We start from the raw sequence: 12,798 nt of genomic DNA, 5'->3' as shown, positions 1-12,798 counted from the left end.
AATAAAAATTAGGCCAGTGACATTTTGCTTTTTAACAAAGTTTTTCTTCTAATAAAATTACTAATTGAATGATTTGCTGTAATGCTTCTAGCACAAATTTTGTGTCTTGCCATAACATTGTGGGCACTAATTGCTGTTTTTCCATAGCCTCTATATGTCAGTATTTCCTAACGTAAGCGGTACCACCCCACCCCCAGGGGGCGTTGTGAGTCGTTTCTTGATTTAGAGGGAACCAAAGCCACATTAGGGGCGTTCATAAAATGTTATCGTATCACTAATTATACTATGTAAATCACGCTACAGCTACAGTTTTGTAGTTCACAAAACTCGTTAGCCAACAAATATCATTATATAACGTACTGTTTAAGCTTGTATATCGCGGCAAGTCACTAAGTGCGTTTTCGCCTCTTTAACGTACTTTGTTAACTGTCAAGAGCCACACATAACAAATAGACAACGACTTAGGCAAGTTGTACTGTGCAGTGACCACTATGGGCCTACATAAAAGCAGCATGTGACTCGTGACCCATGGTTATCTTTATCTAAGCCTGTAGCTCTGAAATATCGCTTTATGAACGTGTAAAATTGCTTACTGCAGCTTACTACTTTCACAAGCCACTGTTATTATGTAATATAATGCATTGTATTACAATTAGGGTAAAAGAACTTGCCAAATATAAATAAATGAAATGTCTCACTCCTCCGTAAAAGTGGTATAATTGATAAAAAAAAAATTTATGAAAAAAATATGAACATTGAATAAAAAAACGTTGATTTTATATTTTTTAAATATTTCAATAATGAGTTGCTGTTTTTTAAATACGTCATGTAACTTTGATTCAATGACTTACAATTCAAAGATCATTCTTTACATTTATCCACCCACGTTTTAAAATTTAACGCAACTTATATTGTATCCGAACCGGAACTTTATGAACCGGTTTTGAAATAACGATGGTCGAACTGGAGCTGAACCGGGACTTTTAAATCGCTCCGAACCGAAACCGGAACTGAACCATATTTCGAAAATATCCTTGAACCCGAACCGAACCTGAACCGGAAAAGTCAAACGGTTCGACTCCCTGCTTTTAGACCATTAGAAATGAAATTTCCGCATGAAGTGGACAAAATATCAACGTCAGCACTTGTGTTTTCTCAAAACATGAGCACGTCCGGTTGTCGGCATAAGTTACTGTCAACGGTTGCAGGTTGTGCACCACTGGGCCAACGAAATGATTAAAGACAGATAAAGGGAACGCATTAACCTAATCTTCTTAGTTGTAAATGCTGATATTTAGGCTACGAAATATGTATTATTGTTTACTTTATATAATGTCAGACAAATTACTTTTTTGCGTGACATTATATAAACGGTAATAGATAATATGTGAATATAAGCTTTTACATTTACAACAAAGAAAAACTAAGCATTCAAGCCAATTAGATCTAACAAATAAGTGAATTTTAGCATTGCAATGTTGCTTGTTTAAATCTCTATTTAAAGACACCAAAAACTGTCATTGACGTCTTTTATTAATTGTAAACAGGGTTGAAATGACTTTAGTTAAGGACAATGACTTGACTTAAGTCACTGTTTTCAAATGACTTGACTTGACTCAAGTCTTTCGGAGAATTGACTTGACTTGACTTAAATCTTTTGGACTAATTACTTTGGTTAAAATAATGTGTTGTCATTTGGAAATTTTCTAAAAAATCGGGCTATTTATCTCTAATTGTACACGTAAAAATTATCTTACTATTTTTCGCGTTTTTCTAATTTTTTAGTTGAGTTATTTTTCATATTTGTACGAGTTTTCCAATGACTGCGGGATGTGAGCTTAAGGACTCCAGCCATAAGACCAAAATAAGAACAACATCAACGTCGGAATAAAACACACTTCGGAATAAGACCAAAACAGCACTAATACCTAATAGTCGTAATGGCGCCCTAACGGCACCATTCAAACTAGGGCGTCCAAACGTCGACACCATAACGACCGATACCAGACCCATATGTCCCCCGATCGTCGCATACCCTCTCCCTACTGTTTAAGGCGTTATTTTGGCCTATTGGGCCTTATTCTGATAAATTTAGAACTTATTTCGACAGGTTTATGTCTTATTTAGACGATTAAGTTCTTATTCTGTTGCAGATAATACGGCACATTTGTCTTTATTAGGTCGTTTTTTAGGTCTTATTGCGTGTTGCCGAACTTAAACAGGTGCAAGCTTAACTGGCATATGTTACTATAGTTTACATAAAAAGGGTGTCAAGCGAGAAATACTTTAAAAATAAAATAATAAATATGTAGGCCCATCATAGGTTTATTCGGCAGGGTCTAGTTTTTAACAATAATCTAGGTTTTCTATAATTTTTTGAATGGCAACCCTCCTTCAATCATCCCTGCATCAAATCGCTTATTACAAAACTGTAGGCCTACTATTATTTTAGCCGACAAAAACTACAATGCAAATTAGATTTTACGGTAAAAGAATTCATCAATCATCAATCATTTTAGATTTTTAGCGAATTTAAGGGCAAAAGCAATTTCTTGAGATAGATTTACATTATGAATATTTGGTATTTTTTTGACTTTTTTTTAGGTAGGTAATACTGATAGTAAAAATGAAGACAAGATTGCAATACTGATAGTGAAAATGAAGACAAGATTGTCAAGTTTGGGCTACAATGAGTTTTGTGACGTAACACATTCTTAAAGGTTTTAAGTTGGAAATCTTATATCATCGAGGAGAAGGCAAAATCAAGAAGCGAAATTACCTTCTGGAATAATAATGCGATGTTAAACTGAGGCCCTCGCAATGTTTTCGGCCCGAACTGCCGCTTTTGTGGCAGAAGGGTATCTACCGAACAAACGACTGATCTATGAGGTAAGAAGCATCACCTTATAAAATTTTAATTAATTAAAGTAGTATAACTTTAAAGTGTGATACTTTTGTACAACAAAACAAACGTTTGTCTAATTAAGTTGCTTTGAAATCTATGTAAAAGAGTTGTGGCAAGGTAGACACAACTATTTTAGGTCTATACTGTAAAATGTTCCGGTGATATTGAGTTGTAGACCTAAAAATAATAATCAGAAACACTTGTAACCTAAGATAGCGTATTGTGACTTTAGGTGGGTACGCGAAATTGCGTAAATGATTGGCATAACATAATAACACTGTAATAACATAGATAGAATTAAAAATTGTTATGCGCATGTAAGCTTGCGTCAAATCGTTAAGTAACTTTTTAATTTTTCTCGGCCTGAAAAATTCCGATTTGTGCGCTAAATTTGTCCCATGTGTAGTAATTGATTGTACTAGCAAATACTACGGAAAAGTCGTTTATCGTTGTCCGGAATTAAAACTGGTTTAGTCTGCATATATTTTTAAACGTAACAAAATAATCTTAAGTTTTATATTTTATCAGTTTTAGTTTTGTTTGTTCAAAAATTAAACAAGACTCCAACTAAAATCAAGCTTGTTCGGAGGAAATTTACTTTCCCAAAATACCTGTAGTGTGAAATGAAACAAAATGTTAAGACGCCTTGCTAGGGCTGTACAATGCGTTAGTTATTTGTGCGACCTACTTGTTAACTCGATACAGAAGGTTAGTTGTTTTGATATATTTCGTGTGAGTAGTAGGCATTTTGTGATCGAGTAACCAGATAGGGGAGTAGGGAGGCGTTTCGCGTTTTTCACAATGGACGGGGAAAACATCGATATCAAAGCGTTACACAACGCACAGTATTGTGACGTCAACATTAAATCTTTGTTCGAAAGATGGGCAACGCCATCAATCATACAGAACCGTGGTTTGGAACGGGAGGGCACATGTAGCCTATCACACAGGCTTTGTGTAAACGGTGTGTTCTTTTTCACCTTGCAGGGAGAAAGAGTTATTCTTTTTGAAAAGAAATCTTTCGTATTTTTGTATTTATGCTGTGCAAAAATTGTTACCTATTTGTTTCAAAGTGACACATAGCGACAAGCATTCTTCAGTTTGAGAGCGCTATACTTTGTATGTAATAATAATCTGGTTGAACATTGGTTGTTGATTACGTCTTTCTCTGCAAACTATATAGATAAAACCCGTTTAAATTTTCCTTTATTTAAAAATAATGCTCAAACTGTTAACCAAGGATAGAAATATACCTAAACAGTTTTAGAAAACACACGCGGAGAATATCTTATTGGCAATGGTTCGGCAAAATATTGAGCACAACGTTTCAGCAGTCATTAGGCTTTCTCACGATTTGAAGAGTGCCAACAAATAGCTTACAGTCTATTGTTTGCCGGTTTTAAAGTGGGGATTACGTCGCTGGGAGCCCAGCTAAAGCGAAGTACTTTTCTGTTTACTTTAGTGTCAATAAGGCAACTTTTGCTATTCAGCTGTATGAAACAAACCAGATAACCCAAAGAATAAAATTATGATTATGTTAGTATAGGATCGGAGGTGTTGGACTTCTGGCATTTGTTTTTAATTGTTTGTGGTCGTGTTATGTGGTCCCTATTTAGAACAAGCATTGTATGCTGAAGTTTCTTGAATACAGTTTTTTTTAACTTGCATGTTTATCGCTTACTTCTACAAAAAGCATTACACCAAGTAGGGGCAATGTAAATGCAGTCGAGTCAGTCATACTTTGATTTCGAGGGATTATATTTATTTTAGTGTTATGTATGGTCTATTTAAAACGAGCAATGCACGTTCAAAGGTTAGAAAATGTTGTTCAATTTGGCTTGACTATTTATAGAAAAACAAAATCATACCATTGGGTGAAAAAAGGGTATTTAAGTAAGTAATACCTTTATCCTACCTAGAACCAAGTTTCATTTGCATTCTCCGTATTGCAGTCTGCTTTTTGTTCAGGCGAGAAAGGTTCCGTTTAACGGTTAATATTTCTTGAAGCAAATTATGAACGAGACGCGTGGCATCCTGGTGAATTTGGAGGGACGATTCCAAACCTTTTCCCAGCAACAAGTCAGCTTCGTGACAGCGCTGGACCGATGCCGAAAAACCGCGTTCGAGCCAACGAGAAAGATCAGCACCCTCGCACAGGCAAGTTTTGTCTAGTCTTATATGTTGTTAACTTGATATGTTTTTCTAATGTTAAATTTAGTTTGCTTTGAAAATAAAAATATAAGGGCTACCAATATTTAAAACATATTGATAGGGTTGCCGGTGTCGTAACTGAACGAAAAATTTTACAGTTATTAAATGTGTTCAAATTTAAGTATACCCAATTCACTAATTTTGCTATAATTGCAACCTTACCAAACTGCCTATAGCGGCTTTGCGTCATCCAGATTACAAGCATAATTTGAGTAGTAAGTTTTTCATAGCGCGCTTTTGCACATTTTAAAACCCCAAATTGAGTTTTACCAAGTCAAAAACACATGGGTATAGGCAAGAGGCCATTCAAAATCAACCTAAAATAGCTGAAGAGTGTTTATGGAAAACCCCTACAATCGGGAACAACCATTGAAACAGCTCGTCGAGTAGGCTCTAGCGCAGGGTTGGCGAACCACTGACCCGCGACAGATTTTTAATGACCCGCAGTTGTATTTCTAGAAATACCCAAATGTTTTGAATCATTTTCAAAAAATTATAAATTAAAAAAAAGCAATTCTTTGTTATATAGCAATATACTGTTTTAATCAGGGCTTCCCAATCTGCGGGAAGTGCAAAAGTGTTTTACGGGTGACGAGTATAGGCCTATCATTAACTGCACTTCAACAAATGCGTGCAGAAAAGCAACTAATTTTTTTTTATCGTTGTTAAACGTAAAGGGTGGCGGGAAATTAAGAGCTCGCAGACTACAACTTGTGAATACCCTGTGACCATGCTAAAAAGCTTTTTGCTAAACTCCTGTAATCCCATAAAAAATAGTGCAGAATTTATTAACTATATTTAGATTCTTAATATTCGTGGAAATCCGAATTTGAAAATCGTGCAAAAACCTTGAATTAGAAACCCAAACAACAACACTTAAAACGGCGCAGCAGCAAAGTTTCGCATAAAATTAGCAAATAACTAAATATTTGACCAACTTAAGCATTTTGTAAGGATTAAGGTCGCGTTTGTAACCCTCGCGATAAAAAGGTCCGCCATCCCTGCCCTTGTGTATAGGGTTGGGGTACTTAAGGTCGCTTTACCAAAGCCTGCCAAATACAAATGCAGGTGTACAACTACGCCGAGTGCGTGTCGGACAACCGAACCGACAAGCGCATCTTCAGTATCTTCTTTAAGCTGGCGCGCGACCTGAACGAGTTTCGGCGCACCCTGGTCAAACTGGCCAAGCCCAAAGGCGACGAGCGCCTTAACAAGGTCTTCGCAGTCTGGAAGCAGGCCCTGGACGACAGGCAGGTGAGGATGGGCGTGAATAATGTAAAAAAGTAGGATTTACGGTTTCCGTAAGACTGCATTTCACGGCGCTGTTTAACCGATTAAGTATAGATCAGTGTTTCAATGAAACATACACACAAATATATGCTTGCTTGTGCAATGTGCATGTTTCATTATGATACTGTAGATCCACTTCAATGTAATTGCTTGTAATAACAGAATGCGGTACGAATTGGCGTATGGTTGTTTCTCGACTTGCTCCTCTATGAGCCTGTGTAGCTCAGTTGGTAGAGCGACGGTCAGGGTAAGACCGGAGGTCGTGAGTTCGAACCTGAATGCGAGCTAGTTTTTTTCTATAGCATGCCCTGCTTGCATCATTGATCTACACTCTACAGATTCGGTGAGTCTGCGATGGCTATCGGTGTAGATCAGTGTTTCTCAGCCTTTTTCGATTTGGTGACCCGATTCTCTTCACTAACATTTTGTAGGCGAACAAAACACAAGACATTTGGATAAATAAGTGCGGATTTAATTGATATGTGACATGTCTCTATATTGCCAAAATCTTTCTCAAACCATCTAAATCTTAATAAACTAATCATGTAATTCTGGTGCAGTCGGCGAACCAACTCATCGAATGGCATTTACGGCAAAAAGTAGGTTTGTTCTATCCGATACAAAAGCTTGTCATTTTTCCAAGTAGAATTGTTAAAATTGAAGCAAAAATATACCCTTGTCAGTAAAAAACAGTGATTTAGATCGTAAACTAAGACTGAAATGCACACATGAAATGTGTAGCAGATCGGTATCGATACCAACTTATAGTATCGCCCAAACACTATTGCTCATACTAGGAGCGGACCTGTTCCGGCTTAATCCGATCTCCCTTTGTTGTATCAACGAGAAAACAAACAACCCTCGTGCGTTCAACGCTGTTCAATTTACAATATATTTCAAAAGCCTTTTAAATGCATTAAAATTATTGCCATCTCCAGGACATTTCAGCTGTTCGCGCGCGTTTTCCTTACTGTCACGTGAACCACCTTAGCTGCGACGAGGCCAGGAACCACTTCGGCGGCATTGTAAGCGTCCTCCCGGTGGCGATGGAGTGCGCGCGTGAAGCAGTCGAGCGCATCGAGGTCATCCGGGCATATCGTAGCTCTTTAGGTAAGTTTTTCGGGGTATTGATTAAATATAACAGTGTTGTAAAAGGGACATTTTGAAATAACTTAAGTCCCAGTCAAGTCATTTGTAAACTAACAAGTCAAGTTCTGGGCCAAGTCAGCATGATAGCATAGCAAGTCAACCCCAAGTTAAGTCATTGACATAAAATAGAATTTTAACTAATAAAATGACTTAACTCGTCCCATTAGAATCAATAACTCAACTAAAAAATATCAGAAATGCAACCTATGACAAGCAACGTGCATTACAAATCGAGATAACCAACCCAGTTTTATGAATAAATGCTTAATGAAAACATTTAATTTTAGCACAAGTCTTTTTTTTACTCAATGACCCGAGTTCAATTCAAGTCATTTGCCCATTGGCGCATATTTAAATTACACTTATAAGGCAGTCATTTGGGTAGATTATATTCTCAATGTCTGAACTGTTACACCAGTTAGGCTTAAAACCTCTATTTTGGACGCCCTTAATACGGCCCTGCCGTTTTGACCACCTAAGCGAACTGAGCGCGCCGAGATTTTCATAGAGCAATATCTCCAAAAGTCGTGACGTTACACAGTTGAAAATTGTTTTGACCTATATTGAAAAATTAATTGACGATTTAACTCCAGGAGACAACAACGGTAGGTGCAGCGTCCATTCCTCTCGTCCGATAACGACTAGAGTTCCCGACAACTCCAAGGCCGCCTCTCGGCAGCAACAGCAGGAATCTCGCCTCATCTCAGCCCCATCACCCTCCGTCTCTTCGCCACTGTCATCTCACACGCCTTCCCAGATCTCACTGCGCGCCTCTGCCTCTGCCACGGCCTTGGCTAGAAACGGGGGAAAGAGTTCGTCCCTGAAAAAGGAAAAGGCACGCCCGGCGTCGGCCTACGCCATGCAGGTGGCTGCCAAGAAGCATGAAACGGCGAGCGGGGCCAATGAGAGGCCCTCAACGGCGGCTGCGACCCAGACCCCTCGATTTCTTGCAGCCACGTTGAAACCGGAGCTCGACTGGCCGCACCACACTATTTCCGAGGCTGAAATGCGCAAGCTGCTCAAGCAGAAGAAGAACGCCCTCACCCGCCCAGAGTGGAAGCCTTGAACTTCCGTTTCCGACTTTGTTAAATGGAGGACGTTACTCGTGCTTGACTAACTTTTGTAATTGCCTTTAACGGCTCGTGTAAATACGCATACGATAAATATATATGCTTGAATTACGCCCTATTGTGTTTTATTTCAGTATATAGATGCATATTTGTAGTTAGGCCTACCCCATGTGGCTAAGGTTTGCTGAGGTACCGGTATTACTGAACTCAGGCATGAAATATTTTTTTAAGCAAGGCAGTTTAAAATCAATCATTTATGTTGTTAGTTTTCGTTGTGGAACACAATGAAGGCAGCCATGACATTTGTTTCTTGACATTATTAAGGATTACAACATTTATGCCATTTTCGGCCACTTAATACTGAATTTTATGAAATTTAGGCCCAAATAAAAACAAGATTAGCCTACGTTTTATTTACCTAATATATTAGGGGAATTTTATTTGGTCATGCCTGAAGTACGTGTATACGTCAAGTATGTTTAAAGCTGATTTAAATGTTGATTAAACACTAAAATATTTTAATACACAGATTTAAAAATTAGGAACTATAACTGATATACGTACAGCTCTTGCATGTATTTTTACAATAACTGTTTAAAACTATTTTGTATTTTATGTTTAAACAACTTTTCTGGTTGAACAGTTTTATGACCTGCTCGCATGTTGGATGTTATAATACCGAAGTTGTTTATCAACTCAAGCAGAATGCATTTAATTTTCCATTGGGCCTGGGCGTAAGCGTAATACGTGGTTTATTGCAGCATTTAGCAGTTTGAAAATAAGTTTTACAAATAAGTTTGAATAAACTTTGGTAATTTAACAATAGAGTTAGATTAGTTTTCTACCACATCGTTGAAAAACACTTCAGGCGTTGGTTTAGAATCCTACCACAGTTCTAAAATCAACGCACAAAATTTGAGTTAGGGTGCGGGTTAGCGTTTGGGTGTGGGTGGGTCAAGTATTATTATATTCTTTGTTTAATAATAATACTTGACCCACCTTAAAAAAAAAAAAAACCCAAATGGTGTTTCGTTGTGGTAGGATTCTAGACCAGCACCACACTTCAAACCAACTAACTGTTCAAAAATATAAACTGCACCTCAAATATGTAAAACGCTTGTACACTCTTATTTACCGCAATGGCATGGCTTGTACACTCTTATTTACCGCAATGGCACAGTGCAATGTATACAATACCGAGTGCATCGGAAAATTGTAAACTTTATCCGTGGTACACTTTTTCGACTTTGTTGCACCCGGTCACCCGGATTTTTTCGGCTGTGCAATCGCGAGATCTGCCATACTTTCCGAACTGGTCTGGAAGACAATTTTTGCCTCGAAACTCTAGTCGTAGGAGTAATTTAGACAATATAATTAATAATACTAATATTCTTGATTAAATTTTTCCCTATGATTTTTGTGGAAAGGTAACTTGTCGCTGGTCTACAATCCGACCACTTATTTTTGTATTGGTACACTAACGAAACCAGTAGTCAAAATTAAAATTGGCAACTGGGAAAAGAAATATAATACCATTTTATTCACCTGAGCTCAAATAGTAAACATCCCCCTTACCCAAATAATTAATGTGTGTTGATTTTATTAAAGGGGTAATATTCTGGATCAGCCCTAATAAGTTTATAACCATGGGAAAACAAGCACTTTAAAAGTTCACCGTGTAATATTTTCAGTAATGTGACTCAGTTTCTATATGCTTGATTCTTAAGGTCATTTATAACTGTTTATATATTATTAATGTAACTTTTTTATTTTTTTTAAGTTTTTGCTAAAAATTGTTGAAGAAGTCAGGTTGCCTTGTGAGTAATCTCTAAAAACTTCCAAACAGTATCTTCTTTACTTCCAGAAATATTACACAGGGAACTTTCCAGCTGCGTAACATCTCTTGTGCAATGTCACAAGTTTCCAATCAGGAAGATGAACAGGGATAGAAATGCATTAACAATTAATAATTTTTTTTTTTCAGCCCCAAACACCACTTGTGAGGTGGTGTAGTAATTGGGCAGAATATTTAATTAACTTAATAGTTAATTGTAAAATAAATTGTGCAATAATGGAGACCACTGTCCAACATTTTGTTCAAGGCCTGAAGAGTCGAAATGAAGAAACTAGATTGTCTGCTGCAACATCCCTTCAACTGTATATGAATACAGGTTTGAACTTTTAAGGTTATCATTATATACATTGAAATGAAGTATATTTTGAATATATTGTGTTTTTACTTATTACTACTCAGGTGTTCATTCTGTGGCCCCTTTGCATTCCAGTGCCTTCCCGCCAAAGATCCTTGGCATGAAATGCTTGCCCAGATTCACAACAGTTATGACATACGATATAAAATATCGCTGGCCTAGTAAATTTAAAATGAATAATTTTGCGAAATAAATTATTGGTGTGAATATTAAACGGCTACAAACTATGGAATGCAGTCGGGTTCTGTAGAAGGTGCACAACCAACATTTTTGTAAAGCAATTTGTGTGCACACTTGAATACACAACTAAATTTCCGAAAAGGTTGAGCTGTGTTATATTCTTGAATTTTAGGTGTGCTTAAATTACCTTAATTGCTTACCTCAAAATTGGCACTGCACATCCAAAATCTCAAGTGAAGTTTCATGAAAATCAGACTTTTTGTTCGCAGATTGTCATAAAATTTAATTTGGTGGGGATATTAAAAGCTTACTTACTGGAGTGGTATTAATGGCTTGCTTTCATCAACATTTAATGTTCAAAACATTTGTTTTATACAGTTTAACACTTTCTCATTTTAATTCACAGAGGTTCAGGAACTATCAGCTGAGCAAAGTGCTCAGTTCATGAACGACCTGAACGCTATCATTTATGAGATGGTGGCAAGTTCCGATAACAATGAAAAGAAGGGAGGAATTCTCGGGATTGGTATAGCTGTTGGTATTTTCGTTATCATGTAGAAGTTGATGTTTACTAATTTACTATAGAGCTTTGATTGGAAACTAATTTAAAACATCTAATGTAAATTAACAAAAAATTGGCTGGGTCAATTTTTTTTTTTTTTTTTTTTTTGTGGACTAGTTCATTCTTACTGAATTTTGAATCCAATTTATTTGGGTAATTGAAATAAATATATGTTGTAGTTAACCACGAACTACATTTGCAGTTAGTCAAATTGAAGTGGACGAAGCCAGCCAGGCTCAACTCATCAAGTTTTACAATCTTCTTAGAAATTTGTTTCCATCATCAGATATTGGTATGTGTAAAGATATATATATTCACAATGTTAGTTGTATTTAAAAAAATTCCTCTTTTTTATGCTATGCTGGCTGGATTTATCAAATTTTGCATTTTTTTTTTTTATTTACTTGATAACTTGATCACATTTAGTGTTGTTTATTTTTTTCAATGTCAAAAAGGGATTAACCTGAGTTTTAAATTTTACCTTTATATAGTCAAGTTTTTTTTTTTCTTTTAAAAAAATAAACCTTAAGAATGTAATTAAAGTAACTATTGTGTTTTTCAGAACAAACTTTTCTAGAATATTAAGGCAACATGACTCTGTAATAACCTTACTTCTAATTTTTATATTTATATATTGAAATTTGTTTTTATCTAATTTTCTCTGTACTGGAAAATAATTTAACGAAGTTAGCTTTACAAATATTTTTTTACTCTTTTAATGAACTACTTTTTTAATTTTTGTAGGGGTTATGGAGGTTGCTGCCCAGGCAATGGGTCGAATGGCAGCGTGCAGTGGAAACTACAGGACAGAACATATTGAGTTTCAAGTCCGTCGTTCAATCGAATGGCTGGGCTCTGAAAAAGCTGAGGGTAGAAGGCATGCTGCAGTAAGTTAATCAGAATATTATGTAAAACTTATGTGTTGCTTATGATAATTGTGTTTTATGTAAGTTGGTATGTGTTATGTATACAATCATGTTTTTCTAATTTTTTTGATTTTACCTTTCAATAAACAATATTTTTCTTACTTCAGCTCCAGATTTGTTTTCTAAATCAGCAATAATTTGTCTTATATTTTGCAAATTTTTCATGACAAAGCTCGTGTTTTTTGTGCCTTAAACATAAAAATTGTTTACAGTTAGTTTTGTTGCATTCATTACTATAATTGAATGCAGGTGCATTGAAGAAAAATTTTATTATCTCACAACTTTTGTGCATTTA

At 36.2% G+C, this 12,798-nt stretch overlaps 2 protein-coding genes across 2 annotated transcripts in view; both read left to right on the top strand.

Annotated features, from left to right (window-relative positions):
* Nucleotides 1-2,827: 2,827 nt before the first annotated feature.
* On the top strand, nucleotides 2,828-8,705 carry LOC146133364 (uncharacterized). Its single transcript, XM_083396961.1, has 5 exons — nucleotides 2,828-2,889; nucleotides 4,913-5,062; nucleotides 6,185-6,370; nucleotides 7,345-7,516; nucleotides 8,149-8,705. Exons 2-5 carry the CDS (start codon nucleotides 4,919-4,921, stop codon nucleotides 8,619-8,621), a joined length of 975 nt encoding a protein of 324 aa, XP_083253087.1. The 5' UTR covers nucleotides 2,828-2,889; nucleotides 4,913-4,918; the 3' UTR covers nucleotides 8,622-8,705.
* A 1,912-nt stretch (nucleotides 8,706-10,617) lies between these two features.
* The window catches only part of LOC146133363 (serine/threonine-protein kinase mTOR-like), a 43,808-nt gene continuing 41,627 nt past the window's right edge, over nucleotides 10,618-12,798 (top strand). Inside the window, 4 exon segments of the mRNA XM_083397357.1 lie at nucleotides 10,618-10,796; nucleotides 11,422-11,541; nucleotides 11,780-11,869; nucleotides 12,322-12,464. Of these exon segments, the coding sequence (XP_083253483.1) occupies nucleotides 10,697-10,796; nucleotides 11,422-11,541; nucleotides 11,780-11,869; nucleotides 12,322-12,464 (453 nt within the window). The 5' untranslated portion in view covers nucleotides 10,618-10,696.

This window comes from Ascidiella aspersa, chromosome 9, assembly GCF_963924565.1.
Source record: "Ascidiella aspersa chromosome 9, kaAscAspe10.2, whole genome shotgun sequence".
NCBI lineage: Eukaryota > Metazoa > Chordata > Ascidiacea > Phlebobranchia > Ascidiidae > Ascidiella > Ascidiella aspersa.
The sequence above is the reverse complement of the archived record's forward strand: the minus strand, read 5'-3'. Positions and strand labels throughout refer to the sequence as shown.